At 46.8% G+C, this 22,095-nt stretch overlaps 1 protein-coding gene across 7 annotated transcripts in view; it reads left to right on the forward strand.

Moving 5' to 3' along the window:
• Positions 1–21,817, forward strand: part of tns1a (tensin 1a) — a 113,508-nt gene extending 91,691 nt beyond the window's left edge. For 4 of the 7 annotated variants that reach the window (XM_081710408.1, XM_035525632.2, XM_035525650.2 and 1 more), the window contains 18 exons: positions 7,295–8,848; positions 9,898–9,975; positions 11,287–11,495; positions 11,672–11,822; positions 13,155–13,241; positions 13,489–13,515; positions 13,965–14,121; positions 14,324–15,012; positions 15,100–15,189; positions 15,279–15,407; positions 16,049–16,144; positions 16,490–16,567; positions 17,044–17,115; positions 17,426–17,455; positions 18,509–18,677; positions 18,965–19,033; positions 19,141–19,170; positions 19,298–21,817. In XM_081710408.1, the coding sequence (XP_081566534.1) occupies positions 7,295–8,848; positions 9,898–9,975; positions 11,287–11,495; positions 11,672–11,822; positions 13,155–13,241; positions 13,489–13,515; positions 13,965–14,121; positions 14,324–15,012; positions 15,100–15,189; positions 15,279–15,407; positions 16,049–16,144; positions 16,490–16,567; positions 17,044–17,115; positions 17,426–17,455; positions 18,509–18,677; positions 18,965–19,033; positions 19,141–19,170; positions 19,298–19,439 (3,857 nt within the window). In that variant the 3' untranslated portion in view covers positions 19,440–21,817. The remainder of the gene's footprint in view (positions 1–7,294; positions 8,849–9,897; positions 9,976–11,286; positions 11,496–11,671; positions 11,823–13,154; positions 13,242–13,488; positions 13,516–13,964; positions 14,122–14,323; positions 15,013–15,099; positions 15,190–15,278; positions 15,408–16,048; positions 16,145–16,489; positions 16,568–17,043; positions 17,116–17,425; positions 17,456–18,508; positions 18,678–18,964; positions 19,034–19,140; positions 19,171–19,297) is intronic. The other 3 variants (XM_081710410.1, XM_081710409.1, XM_081710411.1) reach the window with 3 other exon arrangements.
• Positions 21,818–22,095: the final 278 nt, after the last annotated feature.

Genomic DNA, 22,095 nt, shown 5'->3' on the forward strand with positions numbered 1-22,095 from the left:
TGAGAGGTGTATGTAGTGTATATACTGAGCGGTGTGTGTGGTGTATATGTACTGAGAGGTGTGTGTGGTGTATGCTTACTGAGAGGTGTGTGTGGTGTATACGTACTGAGAGGTGTGTGTGGTGTATACGTACTGAGAGGTGTGTGTGGTGTATACGTACTGAGAGGTGTTTGTAGTGTATATGTACTAAGAGTGTGTGTGTTTATCTGTGGAGAGAACTTTGAGGTGGACAGTGTATCCTGAGAAAAAATAGAAGCAGTGGTAATTTCTAGAATGCATTTGTCTCTGTGCGATAACTTTGTGTGTGTGTGCACGCCTGTGTGTGCCTGTGTGAACATTTGTGTGTGTCTGTGTGCGTACACGTACACACATGCACACAGATGTATGTCAGAGACAGCAGGGTGCTCGGTAACACTGTGCAGTGTAGTCACCAGGCCTGGTTTACAGCCAGTCCTCCCATATTTGGCTGCTCCACAGCCTCACAGCATTTTTAGAATGACTGGGAGGGACGTGTGTGCTGGGGGGTGGGGTGGGGACAGAGAGAGAGAGAGAGAGAGAGAGAGAGTACAGAAGTCCTGAGAAAGAACAGAGACTGAAGTGAGTGTGTATTCATGGACACCACATAATCAACTTGTAGAAGGGAAAGAAAACCACACTCTGCCTCAGAAGCTGGTGAGTGCTCTGAGTGTGTGTGTTTGTGTATCAGAACCTGGTGAGTGCTCTGAGTGTGTGTGTTTGTGTATCAGAACCTGGTGAGTGCTCTGAGTGTGTGTGTTTGTGTATCAGAACCTGGTGAGTGCTCTGAGTGTGTGTGTTTGTGTATCTGGTGTACACAATGTATGTGGTGTGTGTGTGTGTGTGTGTGTGTGTGTGTGTGTGTGTGTGTGTGCGTGCATAGAGGGATAAGCTGATACTAGCACTTGTTTATGTTTCTTAATTTGTCGTGTTGTATGATTATTTTGTGTGTTGCCTGGTTTATGATTGTGTGTTGTATTATGAGTTTGTGTGTTGTACGATAGTTTGAAGTGCCTTCACAGCTACGTCTGGTTCTCTTGGTCTGGTATAATATTTTAGGTTTTTCTAGCAAAGACTCACAGTTTGCTTATATGATTTTTGTTTCCATACTATAAATTTTTTTTTTATTAAACTATTTCTTTTCAAGTAAATCTGACTTCAAACCTAGTACTATGTTGGATGAGGTCTGAACAGAAGCAGCCAGTCTGGTGGTACTGTCCCAAACTGCTTTTGCGTTGTGGTTTCCATCTGTATGTGGTCTGGGCTTTTCAATTAATTATAGGAGGAAGGTTTTCTTGCTCATTTTTAAGGCAAGTCAGATCGTTTTGTTTCCATGTCAACTGGATGTTTACAGGAAACGGTGTGTATACAGTAGGCTGGCTGTGTAGCACTGGGGAGCATTTACTAGGGGATGTTGAATAGGGCACTTTTTGGTAGACCATAGTTATACATATTCCACTTTGTTTTTGTTTCTATGAGTGGTGGTTGTATGAGTGGTCAGATGTATGAGTGATCAAATATATGAGTGATGGTTGTATGAGTGATCAGATGGATGAGTGATTAGATGTATGAGTGATTAGATGTATGAGTGATCAGATATATGAATGATCAGATGTATGAATGATGGTTGTATGAGTGATCAGATGTATGAGTGATCGGATATATGAGTGATGGTTATATGAGTGATTAGATGTGTGAGTAATCAGATGAGTGATGGTTATATAAGTGATCAGATGTATGAGTGATGGTTATATAAGTGATCAGATGTATGAGTGATGGTTATATAAGTGATCAGATATATGAGTGATGGTTATATAAGTGATCAGATATATGAGTGATGGTTATATGAGTGATTAGATGTGTGAATAATCAAATGAGTGATGGTTATATAAGTGATCAGATGTATGAGTGATGGTTATATAAGTGATCAGATATATGAGTGATGGTTATATAAGTGATCAGTTATATGAGTGATGGTTATATAAGTGATCAGATATATGAGTGATGGTTATATAAGTGATCAGATATATGAGTGATGGTTATATAAGTGATCAGATGGATGAGTGATTAGATGTATGAGTGATCAGATATATGAATGATCAGATGTATGAATGATCAGATGTATGAGTGATCGGATATATGAGTGATGGTTATATGAGTGATTAGATGTGTGAGTAATCAGATGAGTGATGGTTATATAAGTGATCAGATGTATGAGTGATGGTTATATAAGTGATCAGTTATATGAGTGATGGTTATATAAGTGATCAGATATATGAGTGATGGTTATATAAGTGATCAGATATATGAGTGATGGTTATATGAGTGATTAGATGTGTGAATAATCAAATGAGTGATGGTTATATAAGTGATCAGATGTATGAGTGATGGTTATATAAGTGATCAGATATATGAGTGATGGTTATATAAGTGATCAGTTATATGAGTGATGGTTATATAAGTGATCAGATATATGAGTGATGGTTATATAAGTGATCAGATATATGAGTGATGGTTATATAAGTGATCAGATATATGAGTGATGGATATATAAGTGATCAGATGTATGAGTGATCAGATATATGTGTGATGGTTATATAAGTGATCAGATATATGAGTGATGGTTGTATAAGTGATCAGATGTATGAGTGATGGTTGTATGAGTGATCAGATATATGATTGTTGTTAGCTGCCTGACCTAAACAGCAAGGGTCAGTCTGAGTTGGTTGGTACTGGCTGGCCAGTGTGCCCACTCTCATGCTGATGTAACATGTGAGACTTTGTTGTTCTATGAAGATTTCACACTAAAGGAAATCAGCTTTATTTATTTTTATATTTCTGTTAAGTTTAGTGTGACCACCTTGAGGCCCTTTGCACTGACTCATGCATTAAGAGACAGGCATGTCGATATCACTTTAATATTTAAAGTTGGGTTGTTTGTTTGGTTTGGTCTTGTGTGGTAAATTGAATATGTAATGAAAAACATATATCCATGATGTAGGAAACGTGTGTGTGTGTATGTATGTGCACACATGCGTGTGTGTGTCTCTGCATGCACTGATGGTGTTGACCTCTGCCCTCACATGCAGGGATCAGGCTCTTGTTAGATATTTGTGTAAACCCATGTTGAGCTGCTGGAGTAGCACATGTATTTCTCCTCTCCTCTCCTCCCTTACATCATTCTACAACATTTGCCAAAGTTTTCCTCTTTTTAAATCTCTCTATAAAGTCTACATCCCATCACATGCCTGTCTGTCTGCCCATCTGTCTGCTTGTGTACGTGGCTTACACTCTGTCTCATGCCTTTCTCTGTAACTTACTGCCTCTGGGCGTTGGGTTCTTCTGTCTCAGTCCCATATATTAGTATCTGAGCCATTTCAGTCAGTAGAACAGAACAGAGTAGTAAAGGACTTTACTGGCCACGCGAGGAGTACATTTATATTTGCCCTATGTGTTTTAATATGGTTTTAAACCGTAAGAACACAACACAGAACAAATGTGAAATGCATGCCTTGTTTTCCTAACTTTAGTGGTGAAAAGAACCCTCCCTATTTTACAAGGCATTCAAAACCACATACTTTTTTCATGACCGATGTGTTTTAAAGGGATGGTTCTGATGTTAACTGGGGAAAGGGTCAGTCTAGCATTTGTTCATGAACAATAACACCTCGCATACTCTGTGTTTCTAGGCTGGGTTTGTGGTATGCCTTTAATCAAGGATAGGCTACTGTTGTAAAGTGTTCCTCTATAAACATCTCACTCTGGAACAGCTGTGTGTGTGTGTGTGTGTGTGTGTGTGTGTGTGTGTGTGTGTGTGTGTGTGTGTGCATTTCTTGACTTATTTCTTCACAAGGATACACTCCACACACACACACACACACACACACACACACACACACACACACACACACACACACACACACACACATGCTGAGGAGAAGCAGATATATTTAAGAATTTACTTGAATAAATATTAACTAAGAGTAATATTAATTGAGGAATATTAATGAGGAATATTAATGATCTCATGAATATTAATACTTTGGACACTGCTGCATTTCACAGATTTTACTTATTATCATATACTCATAAATATATAATCGCAAACATTGCATGTTGCTATGGAAGTGAATAAGGGCAGCCAGAAGAAGGCTACGTCCAGGCTCCACAGGGAGGCTCTGTTGGCAGACTCGGTTCGGATGAGTGGCAGGAGTCCTTGCAGATCCTGTTGCTTCCTGGAATGACCATGTGATCAGTCCCCCTTTCTCAGCCAACACTCCAGAATAACTCAACAATGACATCACACTCAGACTCTGGCCTAATGACATCACAGTCAGACTCTGACCTAGTGACATCACACTCAGACTCTGACCTCTGACATAGTACCATATCTATTGCTTAGATTGAGTCACATTTGGCCAGCTAACACACCAGTATATGGTCAGTGGCTGCCAGTACCTGAAACTGAATGTTATGTGCAAACTTTACACACATATTAACCTCATAGATCCTTTGCAGAGAATCCATAAGAAGACTGCCTGAGATTCCATATATAATTACATTTATGGCATTTAACAGACACTCTTATTGAGTGTGCTGTTCACCTAAAGACTGCGTAGTGAGACTACCAAAGCACATGCATTTGTGTGCCTTTTGTAACTAATCCTGCTGAGCGTGATCAGTAATCAGATCAGGCTTCTAGGGTTTGTTTTTACTGCCCATCCAGATCGGTTTCAGTCTTGTCTTCTCCTCTGGGCCGATTGATCGACAGCTCACATGCGGATGCTTCACGCCTCCATGTCACAGTTAAAATGTCTCTTTAAATGCTTCAGACTGTCAGGCTGCTCTGGTGTCATGTCTGCATGTCTGTCTGCCTCCTGATGTCCTTCACAGTGTACAGTGTGAAGTGAATAGGGAGAGAGGTACTATATATGGTCATGGATCATCTGTAGACATGAACCTGTTGAACTCACTGATGGCACTGGGCACTTAAGCAAGCCAGCAACAGTTATGTTATTTTAATCTCCAAGTCTGAGGAAAAATAAAGTTTACTTTGAGAAATGCTGTTAAGTATTCAATTATCTCTTTATTAGGACTACACAATATATCATTTGATAGTCAATCACAATGCTATCACAACACTAGTCTCTGCAGGACTGATATCACAACACTAGTCTCTACAGTAGGGCAGTGGTAGATCAGTGGTTAAGGTACTTGACTTGTAATTAGAAGGTTGCTGGTTCAAGCTCTGCCACTGTTGGGCCACTGAACAAGACCCTTAACGCTCAAGTTGTACTCAGTCATAATTGTAAGTCACTTTGGATAAAAGTGTCAAGTAAATGTAGAGTACTGATATCACAACACTAGTCTCTGCAGTACTGATCACAGGGGGCTGTGTAGTGTGAATGAGCTCATTAACACCTCCCAGTATCTCTGGGTGTTTTAATAAACCACTGTGTTCACATGATCCAACAAGCATCATTCATAAAAATACAGCAGGCAAATTACATTGAGGGGTTCCTAGTGTTTTTAACACCCAGCAATGGAATCGCAATAGAATCTTAATATCGTCCTGTTCTCCATTTCATGCAACCTTATAAACGACGCTGTTTGACACAATTAAGCTGAGTGCAGTCTAGCCTCACGTAGTCAGTCATGGTCCACATTCCCTTGTTGGCGCGTCACTGTGATCGCTGCAGTCATTACTCAGAGACTTCACGCGTCTGTATGATTTGATAATGACTGGCCATTAAAATAATTATTTATACCGCACAGCACTGGATGGGTGTTATGACTGTGAGTCAGATGCAGGAGATATTTACTGACGGCTTTTCCAGCGAGTGTGCCTTTTCCAGCGGGTGTGCCTTTTCCAGCGAGTGTGCCTTTTCCAGTGGGTGTGCCCACTGAGAGTTGGGGGCAGGATGTTAGCACTGAGCGCCCATGGCTGTGGAAGTTTCATAGGGTTGTTAAAAACAGCAGGGGGGGGGGGCTTTTTTTTTTTTTTTTACGGATGGGACCACTGACGCTTCCCAGAGGCCCTAAAACCGTGGTCTGGTTAGGAGCTGCTCCCGTCGATACTCCACTCCTCGTACACTTGTGTTCATGGCAGTGATAGACGTGCTATTTAGGCCAGTGTGTAGACTTCAGCAGGGCTCTCTGTAAATCCACTGAACAGGGACTCGGTTACAGCCCTGGTCTTTATAGGTTTTAAATTATCGTCTTACTCTTTTGTATATATTGAGATTGGACCTTAAGTTTGGATTGCAAATATAGTAATTGTATAAATACTGCTTGGTGCTGTTGGCGACTGGTATTAACTGACCTATAGTGTACCACAGTGGCTGGAACAGACTCTCAGACTCCTTGAGGACCTGCTGTAGGTCTCTGATATCTCAGGCAGTTGTGTGTGACTTCCACGGTAGAACATACTACACACACCACCTTCCATCACCGCTGAAAACCTTCTGCTGGGTTCAAATTAGACATACACCAGTGTCTGTTTGGGGGAGGTATGCGCTGTGTTTACTGGTGTTAGGCTGCGATCACCTCCGTGTAAATTCTTGTGAGCACATCAAAAGGGCCTGTTAAAACAGAGAACCTGTCAAAAGCCATATGTGTCCTTGGTAGCCCTATTTGAGATTGCTACAGATCTCTCTGTGGGGGGTGTCTCCATTTAAAACCTTCTGTATCACAGCAACAGTGCATGCCCCCACCCACACACCCTGGATCCCCCTCCTTAACATGCGCACACATGGTCAGATGTCAGGGTTATACCCATTTTCTCCATGATGGTATGTTGTGCCATTAGTGGGTAGGTATGAAGCTGACCAGACAGATAGGGGACACAGTACCACAGAATTCCTGATCTGGACCACACAGTGTCTACGGCTGAGGCCAGTCTGTGATGCCCTTTTCCCTGGGTTTCATACACTGCCCTGGCTGTGCACAGTCCTATAGCCCACCTGGTATATCAAGGTTCTAACAACACCAAGGTCACAGGGTCATTTTCCAAAGAGTATGCGCCGTGCGATCTTTATTGACACTTAAATAGTGTAAGACAATCGATAATCCAGACCAACCCCCACCGCCCACTGCTGACAGCAGTACTCAGGACGTAGTAGAGTTATCATGTGTACTCGCTCTTTAAAAGGTGGAGGGACGCACTGTGTGGTTAGAGTGTGCTGAGTATATTGTGTTGATGATGCATGAGTGTAGTCTGTATGGTTTTGTGTGTCTGGTATGAATCCTGATCAGGGTTTATCAAAATCTTTTTTTCCAGAAGTCGCTCACACCCAAGGCCCAGTGGACGGTAGCCTGTACGCACAGGTGCAAAAGAAAGAATCGCTTGACGGCGCTGTGAACGGCCTCCCAGCCAGAGATCACGTGGCTTCTGTGGCCGAACGTGCCAGTCCGGCAAGCCACGCCCTCCCCCTGCCCGTAGCCAATCACCCGCTCCCGGCTGCCGACCACGCCCTGTCGGTGAGCAGCGACTCAGGCAACTCTACCGCCTCCGTGAAGACCGACCGCACAGATGACGCCCAGCAGTCCGTGTCCTCGTGTGACCCGGTGAGCCAACCGGCGCCGGACGGCCCGGTCAGCCCGCGGGAGAGACGCGAGTTTGAGCAGCTGCTGACCGGCTTTGAGGGCCAGCCACTGCTTTCCCGCCAGGGCTTCCTCCCCGCGGCCAACACGAGCCCCGGAGCGGGCGTGCGCCACCTCGTGCCCGCCCAGGTCCACGTGAACGGGCGGACCGGCGCCGAGAGGGAGACCGACATCCTCGACGACGAGTTGCCCGACAGCCAGGTAGGCGACAACAGCGCCGACAGCCTCGGGACCCTCTCGTCTTTCGAGGGCCGCGACGCTCCGGCGGAAGGCCGGCCGCGTACCGACTCCGCCGTCGTTGACGTCGACGGACAGCAGGGGGAGCTCCCGGACAGGAGGCCGGCGACGGCAAGCGCCAAGGCAATGCCCGTGCACCAGGTGCGAGGCTCCTCTTCAGCACAGGAGTGCCTGATGGATTACGGCGGGCAGAACGGGGGGATGTACCGCTCACAGTCGTACGGGGCGCCCCTGCTGGACGGAGGTCCACCCTACATGCCGCAGGCCCCTAAGCGCAGCACCAGCAGCAGAGAAGCCGTACAGCGCGGCCTCGGCGCCTGGCACCAGTACGGCCTGATGGATGACCCGTTCTTCGGCCCCGACGCAGGGCTTCCCGGCTTCCCGGCTCGCGGCGGGACCTCGCAGCGGGACGTAGAGCAGTCCATAGAAGTCCTCAGCATGCTCATGCTGGACCTGGAACCCCACACGCCAGTCCCCAAGTCTCAGAGCGCACCGCCCGGGGACACCAGCGCTGCCTTCCAGCCGTTCACCCAGACGCTGGCCAGGCCGTCCTACCAGGCCGACCAGGTCCTCCACGGCTACGCAGACGGACAACCACCGTCTGCTTCAGCCAGCTTCGGCCAGTCCTCACGCAGGTCCTCTCCTGCCTACGCGATGACCCCGCCAGCCGACATCCACCTGAGGCAGCTACAGCGGACTCCCTCCCCCACCTACCAGCAAGATCCCTACAGCATCCGCTCGGGGTCGGCCACCACCCCGTCCCCGACTCTTCCGCTCCCGTCCCCGATGAAGCCCCAGACCATTTACCCCGGACCCGGGGGGGTGGGGTCCTGCTCTCCGGACCTACCAGCTTCTTCTCCATGCCCAGCGACGCAGTGGAGCTGCAGTGCCTCCTCCTCTCCCCTGCCCCCTCTCACGTCTGCGAAGGAACCCGGTCCTGAGGCAGAGGAACAGAGCCTCAATCTTGAAGGATTAGTGGCCCACCGTGTGGCAGGTAAAGAGCACGCCTCTGGTCAATGAAGTAAATTTTATCGGAGACAAACTCTGGAAATCGGAAATCACTGATACTGTAGTTTACATTAGCTTTTATCCAATGTGCTATTGATTTGACAGAATCAATAGAAATGCAACAGATAGAAATGATATCCTGAAATCAGCCTGTTGGGATTCAGCACGTGGTCTCACGTGGCTGTCTCAATGACGCCACAAAGATCGTCTTTTAAATAGACAACCGAAAGGTCTTTCTGCTGCCAGCCCCATCAGAAGCATTCGTCCGGGCCTCGGTCGCCCGTACCACGCCGAGGCTTTGGCTCTGGTGTCACGATATGAACGATTCATCGCTGAAATATGCACTCTTCCTAATGTGGTCTCGTTAAAAGGTGTAGCACTCATCTGAAAATCCCTGCTTCCAGGCCCATGAATGTCACCTCCGCGCGTTTCCACCGCGAAGCGCTTCTTCTAATATTAACAGACGCATCATCGCGTCTTAGGACGTAATGACAAAGGGGAAGTATTCACAGCGAACTGTGACTTTACACCCAAATGTGTAGCAGAGAGAGTCGCTGGCTGTAAGAACAGAATGCGCTGTGCAGAGCTCCTCGTACCACTCGTTCTCTGCATTGAGAAGCACATGCTGAGCAATCCTAGGGCAGAGCGCTCGATGGCACCACTGTGTGGCTGAAAGTGGAACTGCAAGTCAAGGTTTTTGCGCCATGTACTGGTCGGTTATGGCGTAATAGTGATTTTCACGATTTATATTGCATCACTCACTAATTAATTGTTGTCTTCCCTGCAGCGCCAAATGAGATACTTACTTTTCGACAGATAACAATATTTCTAGAACTCACATTCATGTGAATATTACATATGCTCATAAAACAGGAAGCAGCTTTATTCACAGTCTTGTTTCTTTGTACTTCTTTCTCTGTCCCTCCTGATTTATGGACCACGCTCCTGCCCTTCACCTTCATCACCCTGTCCTCCTCTTCCTCATCTTCACCCACCCCATCCTGCCCCCCCCCCCCCCCCCCCCCCCCCCCCCAGAGTACAACGCTCGTATCCGTGGTATCTCCGAGAGCATGTCCAGCCAACCCGAACGCCATCGCTCCCACTCTTTCTCCGGTTTGTCCTCGGTCACTGCTGTCCCGCTCCCTCCCCAGCTCCTCCCTCGGTTATGTTGTTTTTCTTGCTGTCTCTCTCAATCTCTCATTTTCACTTTTCCTTGCTTGCTTTCTTTTCTGCTCATCCTTTCTCTTTCTGTTTTTTTTTTTTTTTATCTCGTTGCGTTTTATTTGGCTATAGTCGGTTTCTGTGCATAATGTGAAGGTTTGTGCATCTCGGTGATCATAAATTAATAGCTTGTTGAATACATAACTAACTCACTGCAAATCTCTCATTTTCACTTTTCCTTGCTTGCTTTCTCTTCTGCTCATCTTTTCTCTTTCTGTGTTTTTTTTTTTTATCTCGTTGCGTTTTATTTGGCTATAGTCGGTTTCTGTGCATAATGTGAAGGTTTGTGCATCTCGGTGATCATAAATTAATAGCTTGTTGAATACATAACTAACTCACTGCAAATCTCTCATTTTCACTTTTCCTTGCTTGCTTTCTCTTCTGCTCATCTTTTCTCTTTCTGTTTTTTTTTAATCTCATTGCGTTTTATTTGGCTATAGTCGGTTTCTGTGCATAATGTGAAGGTTTGCGCATCTCAGTGATCATAAATTAATAGCTTGTTGAATACATAACTAACTCACTGCATAAAAATCTAATCATCTCTATTTCAGACCGTTTAATTTGGTTTGATGTAGCTCAGCCAACAAACATGAAACAGACCTGACTTTGTTTCGGTAACACCAGTGTGCAGTGACTGAAAGACAGCATGGACTCACTTGTTCAGCTGCCTTTGATACTGTAGGTATAGTTGTAACACATAAATGTAACATGTAACTCTAACACGTAACTGTAACACTTAACTTGTAACAACAAAAGCGCCCAACTTTTGTAAGGACCTTATCTTTGGAACATGTCCAAACAGAGATTGATTTTGTAGCCGTGCTCTTGCAGAGAACATTATAGTGAGTACATCCAGTCTGCACACCTGCACCTGACAAAATCACTGCAATCAAATCATTTAAGCTCAGCAAATGCGTCCGAGCCACTTTGCTAGTGCCGGAGCTGGAGTTTTCCCTAAAGAGCGCGCGGCGTTCCGTCTCTGAGCACACCCTGCGCCCGGCCACATCCGCCGAACCATCTTATACAGCTTATGCATTTTATTTTCGCATGCTCAAATAGCGATGTTACCACAGCCTGTTACTACAGCGCTCAGACAGGAAGCCGGTTGACTGCGGTTTGATTCTAACAGCCGTGAGGTTCGTGCATGAGCATGTGTGTCGTATGGTTGGCTGTGAAGTCCATACCTGTTCCTGTCCATGCCAGGATCACGTTCGCACATGATAACGGCAGACGAGGCTTCGACCGGGACACGTCGCCGCACTACCAGCGAGGGCCACTACCGCCAGGGCCAGGAGGACCTCTCCCCGACCGGAGCGCTGCGTTCCCCTGGACACGCCTTCCCCCCAGGGCTAGTCAACACCACCGCCCTGAACCCTGGAGGACGACCTAAAGACATGGACATGCCAAGACAGGTGCTCTCGGGTTTCTTATGTTGAGAGCGTGTCATGTTGCTGTATAGCAAGTAGTACGTATGTATGTAGACAAGTATGTTTTGTTGAAAAACAAAATTGATCGTGTGTGCATGTGTGTGTGTGTCAGTGTGCTTGTTTGTTGGAAGTATCATTCACACACAATTCTCCTTCTTCAGGGGCAGGTGCACAGCTACAGGGGGGCCTTTGAGGAGGTGGAGTCAGAGCCAGGTAGCCCCTCCCCCAGCTGTGGTGGTGAGACCCACCCTCTGACCCCCGCCTTTCCTGTCTCACCTACCACTTCACCACAGACCCCATACTTTAACCTGTGTAAGTTCAGCCTCCCGACAGTCAGCTCAGACACGACAATGTCATTCCGTCGATGAAGTTCAACTCGTTAATATTTTGAAAATGGGTTACTGTAACCAAGGGTTGTCTTTTTTAATTTTTCAAATGAACCTGTATTTTTGGGTTTAAAGTTTCAACTTATCAGTCATATTCACTTGAAAGGAATCTCTTCACTTTGTGGTATAACCGTTCTGTCATCAAGGCCATGGACCCAGACTGTAGTCAGCTCTGATCAGCTCAACACCCACAACCAGCTCCGACAGAACAAAACGGTTTTCATCCCACAACACTCTGATCAGAGTTCCACAGTAAAACTGTAACACTCCTGAGTGTGATACTTACTTAAACACACACACATCTGATAGATGTGGTGAAACTACCAGAGGCTGGCCGTACATAAATCACACCATTACGCCCGTGGTGGGTTCCTCGTCCTGCAGCGAGGATAGCCGCTTGTGCTTAAGGAATCCCATCCGTGAGGAAATTTTGCCCGCGTTTTCTCTCTATCCCTGCCCTTCACTGGCCATCCGGGCTGCCAGTCAAGGAATTGATTGAGATTCTTTTGGAAGTGGAGGGTGAATGATATTCAAGTGCATTTCCATTTCACATTGCATACATTCACACAGACCTACACACATTCACACAGACCTGCATACCTCACACAGACCTCCATAGATTCACACCGACCTACACACATGCACACAGACCTGCATACCTCACACAGACCTCCATAGATTCACACAGACCTACACACATTCACACAGACCTGCATACCTCACACAGACCTCCATAGATTCACACAGACCTATACACATGCACACAGACCTGCATACCTCACACAGACCTCCATAGATTCACACAGAACTACACACATGCACACAGACCTGCACACCTCACACAGACCTCCATAGATTCACACCGACCTACACACATGCACACAGACCTGCACACCTCACACAGACCTCCATAGATTCACACCGACCTACACACATGCACACAGACCTGTACACCTCACACAGACCTCCATAGATTCACACAGACTTACATAAATTCACACAGACCTACACACATTAACACAGACTTACAAACATGCACACAGACCTACACACATTCACTAAGAACTACACGGGTTCATTTCCTGTTGCTGATGGTGTTGCTCTGTCAGATATGAGGCAGCACATCCTGGTGTTTGTCACAGTGTCTGAAAACAACCACTCAAACTAAGCAAGCCCACTAACGGACCAGCCTTCAGCTTCTTGAGGACCTCACTTCCATTAACACCGATTCTTGTTCCTTCTGTTCTCCTGTGTCCAGGCCGCTCTCCTCCGGCGATGTCCAAGACCCCTCTGATCCAGAAGTCCCCCAGCCTGTCCGAACCTCAGTTTCAGCACAGCTTCTCGGGTCAGTACACTGGAAAACGGATCTGTAGATGCTCTCCGGTTTACATCCAGGAATGCCCTCTGCACATATGTGTGTCGCCATGGCGACAAATGAGAAGCGTGTAACGTTGAGGATTTCCCACGGTCCTCCGCTTCCTCCGTCTTCCTGTGCAGCCTCTCGCGTCTTGCTCGCTCGTTCTGTCGTTCTAATTTCCTCCTCCAAGTTTGTTCTTCCCCTCTTTTTCCTTCTCTCCTTTCGCTGCCGTCAGATTCTGAGTCTAGCGAGGAGTTCGAAGGTAAGAGGCGCTTTAAACCACGGCCAAACCCTGCCGACCTCGGGTCCTTTATCGCCATCAGCCTCCGTTCCACTCACACAAGCTCCTCTTATTCTCACACATTCTCCTCCTCCATCTCTTCGGGCCTGTTGTTTTGCATGTTAGCCCTGATGTTGTGCTGCACAGCACCGCCCAGAAGAGCAGATTTCTTGTCCTTAACAGTCCTCTGCGGTCTCTCTGTTTCTGTCCGTACCAGCACGTGATCCTGCACGCTCGCACCAAAACACTCACCCATTTCACACGGTTTGTGCCGCTCCTTTTTTATGCCTTAAGTGTGTTCCTTTTTTTTTTTTTTTTTTTTTTTGCTGTTGTTGATGTTCAACAATCAACCCCCAACACGACGCTGGATGTACAAAAAGTGTCACGTGGCTTGTACGTCATGGATGTCTCTGTGTTGTTTTTGTGGACAGAGCCACATGGCTATATGGGCTCTGTGGTTCGAGGAGGGGGGACGGTGTCCCCGGTACACCACTCCTACCCCCCAGCTGTCCCGGAGAGATCGGTTCCCCCTCCACACAGCTTCACTCCTCCTCAGCCTGCCAGCAGCGCCATCTACAGCCCTGAGGGGTAAGTGCACATGATTATCCCTGCTGTGACGGCCATGGTGTCCCCTTTATTAGCTGAGAAGAGTGGACTGCTGTGTCCTGTCAGACTATCTCTCTCAATCCCCCTTTCTTTCCAACCTTCTCTTTCTCTGTCCTTTTCTCTCTCTCCCTCTCCCTCTTTCCCTCTCTCTCTACTTCTTTCTCCCTCCCTCTCTCTTTAACAGCACCATAAGGATGAATGAACCTGGGCACTCCATGGTTGCTGAGTCTGCCTACCCCTCCTTTCCCACCGGACCCATCCGTGCGCCCCTCTTCCCAGACCCCCTGGGGTACCTCGACCCCGAGGAGGCCACTGTCAACGTGATGGGCGTGCACCGAGTCCCCGGTAGCCCCAACACGCTTCACCGCACCGTGGCGACCAACACGCCCCCAAGCCCCGCCCTCCAGCGCAGACTGGCCAGTCAGAGTAGCCCCGGCATGGGCCGCCGCATGACACCTACCAATGGCGGCAGTGAGCCCACCACTCCCAGCAGCCCTCTGCTGGGCCGTGGTGGCAGGTTCATCCCTCCCAGTCCCGTGCTGAACCGCCACCCCTCACTGGCTCTGCCCACCCCTCAAAACCCCAATCCCAGCGGGCAGGCCAGGCCCGGGGGAGAGGATATGCCCGATGACGGGCAAGGGGCGTGGTCCAGGCAGAGCACCTCCTCTACGGGCCCGAATGCCCCTCCCACTCCGCCAATCCCCACGGAACAGCGGCGGGTGCCAGAATGGAGACGGGAGGGTGAGCCCAGCGGCGAGAGGGAGGCGTCGGACAACCGTCCCGACAGCACGACCTCGACGCCGCCGCCGGCCACGGCCGGCTTGAGCACACGCAGCCCCGCCCCCAAGGAGAGCGCCTTCGTTTCCATCTATGGTAAGAACATCCGGCCTTCATCATCACCATCAGGAAGTATGTCTTCATCCTTTTTGCGTCAGCTGATTACCACGCGCTCCTTCACAGCCGACGGGCCCCCAGACATCAAACTCAACGTCAAGTTCGTTCAAGATACGTCCAAGTTCTGGTACAAACCAGACATCTCACGGGAGCAAGGTGAGACGAGGGCAGGGGCGCTGAGACGGTGGCGAGCCGAGAACGAGCCTGAGCCTGTAAAGTAAGGTGGTGGTGTTTCCTCTGCGCAGCCATTAGTCTGCTGAAGGACCGCGAGCCTGGAGCCTTCCTTATCAGAGACAGTCACTCCTTCAGAGGTGCCTACGGCCTGGCCATGAAGGTAGCCTGCCCCCCGCCAACCGTGCAGCAGAACAAGAAAGGTACACACACACACACACACACACACACACGCGCACAAAATACACACACACACACACACATACACACACACATGCACAATATGCACGCACACACACACACACATGCACAATATGCACGCACACACACACACACACAAAATACACACACACACACACACACAAAATACACACACACACACACACACACGCACAAAATACACACACACACACACACACACACGCACAAAATACACACACACACACACACACGCACAAAATACACACACACACACACACATACACACACAAACACACACATGCACAATATGCACGCACACACACACACACACACACACACACACAAACAAGCACAAAACACACACACACTCACGCACAAAATGCATACACACACACACGCACAAAATGCATACAAACACACACATGCACAAAATGCATACACACATGCACAAAATGCATACACACACACACACACACAAACATGCACAAAACACACACACACACAGTACACATTCACAGACACACGCACAAAATGCATACACACACAAACACACACACACGCACGCACACACACACACATGCACACACACACTCATCCAGGAGAGATCGCGCTCATTTCATTCTGCTCTGTGTTCCTGCTGAAGCTGGCGACATGACCAACGAACTGGTGCGTCACTTTCTGATTGAGACTGGCCCCAAAGGTGTCCGGCTGAAAGGCTGTCCCAACGAGCCTCCCTTCGGTGCGTGCTTTGCCCTCCACACTGCTGTCGACCCCCTTGGTCTGGACAGCTGGACATTCTCCTACTTAGTCCACTGTTGAATAGTTTCTATTTTATTAGGTTTCTGTTTCTGTAGTGCACCATCCATCAGCATATTTGTAAACATTAATTTTGTCTCATGTGGGGCTTTTGTGTTCTGTGTGTGTGTGTGTGTGTGTGTGTGTGTGTGTGTGTGCATGCGTGCATGTTCTTTCTGCGTGCGTGTGTGTGTGTGCATGTGTTCTCTGTGTGTTCTCTGTGTGCGTGTGTGTGTGTGTGTGCGTGTTCTTTCTGTGTGTGTGTGCGTGCGTGTGTGTGTGTCTACAGGATGTCTGTCTGCCCTGGTGTACCAACACTCCATCACACCGCTGGCTTTGCCATGCAAGCTCATGATCCCCACCAGAGGTGAGAGACATGTCAATTTCCCCCTCTACACTCCTCTCTACACCCCCTCTCCATCCCTCTCTACACTCCTCTCTACACCCCCTCTCCATCCCCCTCTACACTCCTCTCTACACCCCCTCTCCATCCCTCTCTACACTCCTCTCTACACCCCCTCTCCATCCCCCTCTACACTCCTCTCTACACCCCCTCTCCATCCCCCTCTACACTCCTCTCTACACCCCCTCTCCATCCCCCTCTACACTCCTCTCTACACCCCCTCTACATCCCCCTCTACACTCCTCTCTCCACCCCTCTCTCCATCCCTCTCTCCATCCCTCTCTCCATCCCTCTCTCCTCTCTGTGTTCCACGGAGACGCCCATTCCTTTAAACTTTGGGAACGGCCTGTCCTGTCTGTATGGCCAAGTCTGTGCACGGGAGTGTGTCCGTCTCACGTCTCGGGATTGTGTCTCACGTCTCATTGTGCTTTCACGAGCAGATCCAAACGAAGAGGCATCAGAGCTGGTCACACCGACAACTTCTGCAATGGAGCTTCTGAAACTAGGAGCAGGTGAATGTACCCCCCCCCCCCCACACCACATCTCTCATTCTCTCCCTCCCTCTCTCTCTCTTACACACTCTCATGCTTTCTGTACTTTATCTAGTGTTCTCTCTCTCTCTCTCTCTCTCTCTCTCTCTCTCTCTCTCTCTCTCACCTGCCTTTATCTTTTCATGTTTCTGGCTTTTCTTACACTTTTCTGTGTGAAGCTCTTTTGTCTTCTCTCTCCTACCCTTGTGGGCTTCACTTGTTACTGTGTGTGTGTGTGTGAGTGTATTTCCTTTGTGTCCTCATTATCCATGTAATTCCTACACCATTCCAGGGCCAGCAAAGCCTCCTGAGGAGTCTCATGGTAATTATGGCCTTTGGTCTCTGTCAGCTGTGGTTTCACGCTACTAGCAGCAGTGCGTTTTCCTCTTCCCCAGTGATGTGCATGGTCATTTACTAATAATGGTTACTAATCCTATGGACAGTGGTCGCTCAGTGGTTCAGGTACTGGACTAATAATCAGAAGGTTACCAGTTCAAGTCCCACCACTGTCAAATTGCTACTGTTGGGCCCCTGAGCAAAGCCCTTAACCCTCAATTGCTCAAGTTGCATTCACTCAGCATTGTCGTGTTGGATAAAATCATTGGCTAAATGCTGTAAAATGTAATAATAGTTAGTCACATGACCACTCCTCTAGAAAGCAGGAGAGATTTATTTGTTATCTTACCTAACTTTTCTTTTCTACCACCTTGTGGTGCTTCTGGCTTTGGGTTTTTTCTTTCAAAACAGCTAAAGCATAAAGGATTTTGCAGGCGTGATGACGAGCATGGGCAGTACTTCTGTAGGTTCCAGTGCCATGACTGTGTTAATAGAACATTGCCAGTACAATACAGTGTTTATGCTCTCGTGACTACGAAACTGCAGCAAACTCAAATGTATCTTACTTAAGTATGCCATTACTCGAACGAACATCACTTAAGTGTGTTAATGAAACATGCTTCATACATAACTGAATTGTACCTCACTTAAATGTGCCATTACTTAAACATACATCACTTAAGTGTCATTACTCAAACTTACTTCTCTTAAGTGGGTTGTTACTCAAACATTCCCCACTTAAGTGCGTGATTACTCAAATGACCCTCACTTGAGTGTGTCATTACTCAAACAAACCTCACCTTAAGTGTGTCATTTCTCAGCTGTACTTCACTTAAGTATGTTGTTACTCAACTGTACCTCATTTAAGTGTGTCGTCACTCAACTGTACTTCACTTAAGTGTGTCATTACTCATTTCTCTTCCATGTTGATGTTATGCTGTGGCCCCAAATTACTCTGTGTCATGGATGAATATTTTCTTCCCCCTGGAAACACCATTGCTCCTGCCCTGTTGTGTTTCCTGTCCCCTCTGCTGTGCAGCTTGCAGTGTTCTGTACATACACTCGGTGGACATGGAGTCTCTGACGGGCCCCCAGGCTGTGGCCAAGGCTATCAGCGAGACCCTAGACACCACCACTGCTTCCATGGCAACCGTGGTTCACTTCAAAGTGTCTTTGCAGGGCATCACTCTAACTGACAATCAGAGAAAGTGAGTTTAGACCGTTCCTGTCCGACTGTAACAGTTAGAAATAACCAAGCTTGTAGCTCTTGCTGGTAAGAATTAATATATGCTGTCTGACATTAGCAAACGTTTATACTCTAACTGGAAAGATAAAGAAAATATGAAATAAACACGTCTCTGTGCAGTGACCAACAGCAGACGTTTATGGTGACCTGCTACTATGTTTATTGTATTTGGGTGTACACCTTGAACATTCCATAACCAGATATTAATATAAATATTTAAATAATAAATGATATAATTGTCTTTTGAAGGCTGTTCTTCCGTCGTCATTATCCTATCAACACAGTTACCTACTGCAATGTAGACCCACAAGACAGGAAGTAAGTATCATACACTGGGAATTTTCACGGGGTACTGCATGTGTGATCAAAAGTATATTGAGATACAAACTTGCAGTTTCTTTAGTCATCTCTTCTCTCTTCAACAGGTGGACCAAGGCAGATGGAGGCAAAGCTACGTAAGAACACATTTCCAGATGTTAAGAATCTTCCATCCTAGCGCAGCTGACTGTGTCTTTCTAAAAAATTGTTCAGTGTAGCTGACAGTCTCTTTCCAATGGCTGTTTTCTGCATTTTAAACATTAGGTTCTTCGGTTTCGTGGCACGAAAGCAAGGGAGCACGACGGATAACGTGAGCCACCTGTTCGCTGAGCTGGATTCTGACCAGCCGGCCACAGCCATCGTCAGCTTTGTGTCTAAAGTCATGATGAACGCCCAGAAACCGTGAGCCATCTGGCCAGCCGCTGTGTCCAGTCCTCCCCCCGCCAAAGAGGATCCATCCTGTTCTTCACTTCTTCAATTTTCCACATGGACATAATTTGTTTCTCTCTGTTGAATAACACCTGACGGTTGGGCTTTTATTCTAGCAACTATTCTAGCAGCTGAGATTTTGGGAATGACTTTTATTGTGTGGGGGCTGAGATGGAGCTCATGCAGGCGCTCGAGCTGCTGCGACGCTCATGGACACAACGGAGCGATGTGCAGCTAATCCCACACCTTATCTTGGAAAAGCACGCTTTGCATTCAAAACAATGAAGGAAAAAAAAAATATTTTAACGAAAAAAAAAAAAAACATGCAAGAGGATATGGTTAAACAGCCAAAGGTAGAGCTCAGAAAAAAAGTATGCCATATCAAAGTTTTGTTTGTTTGTTTTGTTTTTTTTTTTTTTGCAATAGAATATTGATTTAGACAAAAAAGTCAAAAAAGAAAATCCTTTGGGATTAATTTATTTGTTTGATCTCCTGTAAAAAGTATGAAGAAAACATCTGCATGTTTGCTTGCAATGACCCTTGACCTGTAGATGAGTGGTCCTTCCTGAACACCTCGGCTTGCTGCTATGTAGACGGCTGTCCCTTCACCTACGACCTTCCCCGTCAGACCAAAAGTGTCTCTGGAGTGAAACGAGTAAATCAAATCAAACACACTGTGGTCCAACGTTGGCAATAATACGATTACCTCGCCCAGGCCTAACGAGTGGATCGCCGAGTGGAGGTGTTGCATTGGACGTGCTCCTGCCTGCGGACGCGGGACTCCTGAATGTACTGCTGAGGGACAGTGTCTCCTCCCTGCGCGGAGGACGGGAAGAGGGGGGGAATCGGACAGGCGGCAGCTCGCTGAATTCTCTCTCTACCCTAAGAACAGTACGGATCTCACCAGATCCCTCCCTGCACGCGGTAGTAGACCTTTAGTGCTCGCTTCCTGCGCCCTGCGTTGTGATCTGGCTCCCCCTGCCCCTTGGCTTCCCGCGCCTGCCGAGGACGAACGTGTTGAGAAGCTGCTAGGTCTGCGTAGATGTGTAGAGTCGCTTTTTACATCCCTTAAAAGAAAGGTCTAAAATTAATATTGAGTATCCCTCCCAGTGAAGCGGAGGTGTACAAAAAAAAAAAGATTAAACAAACAAGAAACTAAAAGAAAAAAACAAAGTGCTCGTACCATCTGTGTCCTCACTGGAACAGGGTTTTATTTCACTCTAAAAAAAAGTAGATGAGTTATTTTTTTAAATTGTTTGTGAAGTCACAGGCTGCTCTTTGGTCACTGTGTCAGCACCTGACTTTTAAACAAATGCACTCACACAACATAAGCTAACCACAATTGATAATAGATATGGAAATGAATATTACTAGCTATGTATGTATTACTAGGAAACAAAAAAGATCACATTCATTAAGTATTTATTTTTGTTGCTATGTTACTCTCAAGTAACTAATACATTATATTGAACAAAAAATATTGTAAAGTCTTCAGGAAAATTTACAGTGTTGAAAAAAAATTATTTTGGCTAGGATGTCAAAACCTGGGAGGTGTTTAAGGAGCTCTTAAACACATGAGATGTAAAGTGTCTGTTTGAGCTTGTCACTTTGTTTTGAATATGTATTCATTGTGCCACTGTTAGGTTCTGTAAGATCGATGAAGGCATGAATCCTGAACATAGACGTACCGAAAAAAAGATTTGTGCTCACCGCCAAGCGTGGGTTTTCCACGAATGCTACCGTCTACCGTGCAGCTGAGATTTACGATGCAAAAGATACTGATGTTACTGCTCAAGCAAACAGTGACTAGTCGCTGTTTTCTTTAGGAATGTAAAAAAGGCAATGCAATATAGTATGTTTGCCAAAGAAATACAGAATTTGACCCAACGTGCCGTCTGTAATGTCAGCTGAGTTTGACCCAGCATGCCCTCTGTAATGTCACCTGACTTTGCTTTTTTACTCCTTTACCCCATGTCCAGCACTTACGGATTTGACAGAAATCCGATCAGACCTGGTTAATGCGTACTGTGTGTGGGAAGCTGCTCCCTTCTGGGCACACGCACAAGTTCAGGACACAGATCTTACCGAAACTCGGGCGCGTGGAATTCATATAGTTGAGATACCAGATAACATCTGACATTCAATGCTTTCACCATAGTCCTGAAGGGATCACTTCTAATCCTGAAGAGATTATTTCTAGTCCTGAAGAGATTGCTTCTAGTCCTGCCTGATGTGATTATATGGTCTCCTGTATCCACTTCACACAGTTCAACATATCAACAGCCTGGGCTACAATGTGATTTTTTTTTTAGCTATTTATTTCTTTAAAAAATTTTAAAAGATCTTCTCAAAAGAGTGGCCTGTTGTATTGGTGATCGGTGTTGCCTGAACAGGGCACAGATTTGTTGTAGAAGAGAAAAGACTGTGGCGTAGCGTAGAGACATGGCTCCTGTGTGCGTAGGTGAAAGGTAGGGAGGAACTACATGGCTGAACTGTTTCTCTGGCTTAACTGTTTTTCGTTTTGCCTCTTCACTGTCCCTGAAAAATGAAAAAAAAAACCAAAACAAAAAAACAACAACATTAAAAGCAATACAACTCTGATATTAAAGATTGTTTATAGGTCCAAGCTAATT

Source organism: Electrophorus electricus, chromosome 3 (assembly GCF_041902795.1).
Source record: "Electrophorus electricus isolate QZ-2024a chromosome 3, ASM4190279v1, whole genome shotgun sequence".
Taxonomy (NCBI): domain Eukaryota; kingdom Metazoa; phylum Chordata; class Actinopteri; order Gymnotiformes; family Gymnotidae; genus Electrophorus; species Electrophorus electricus.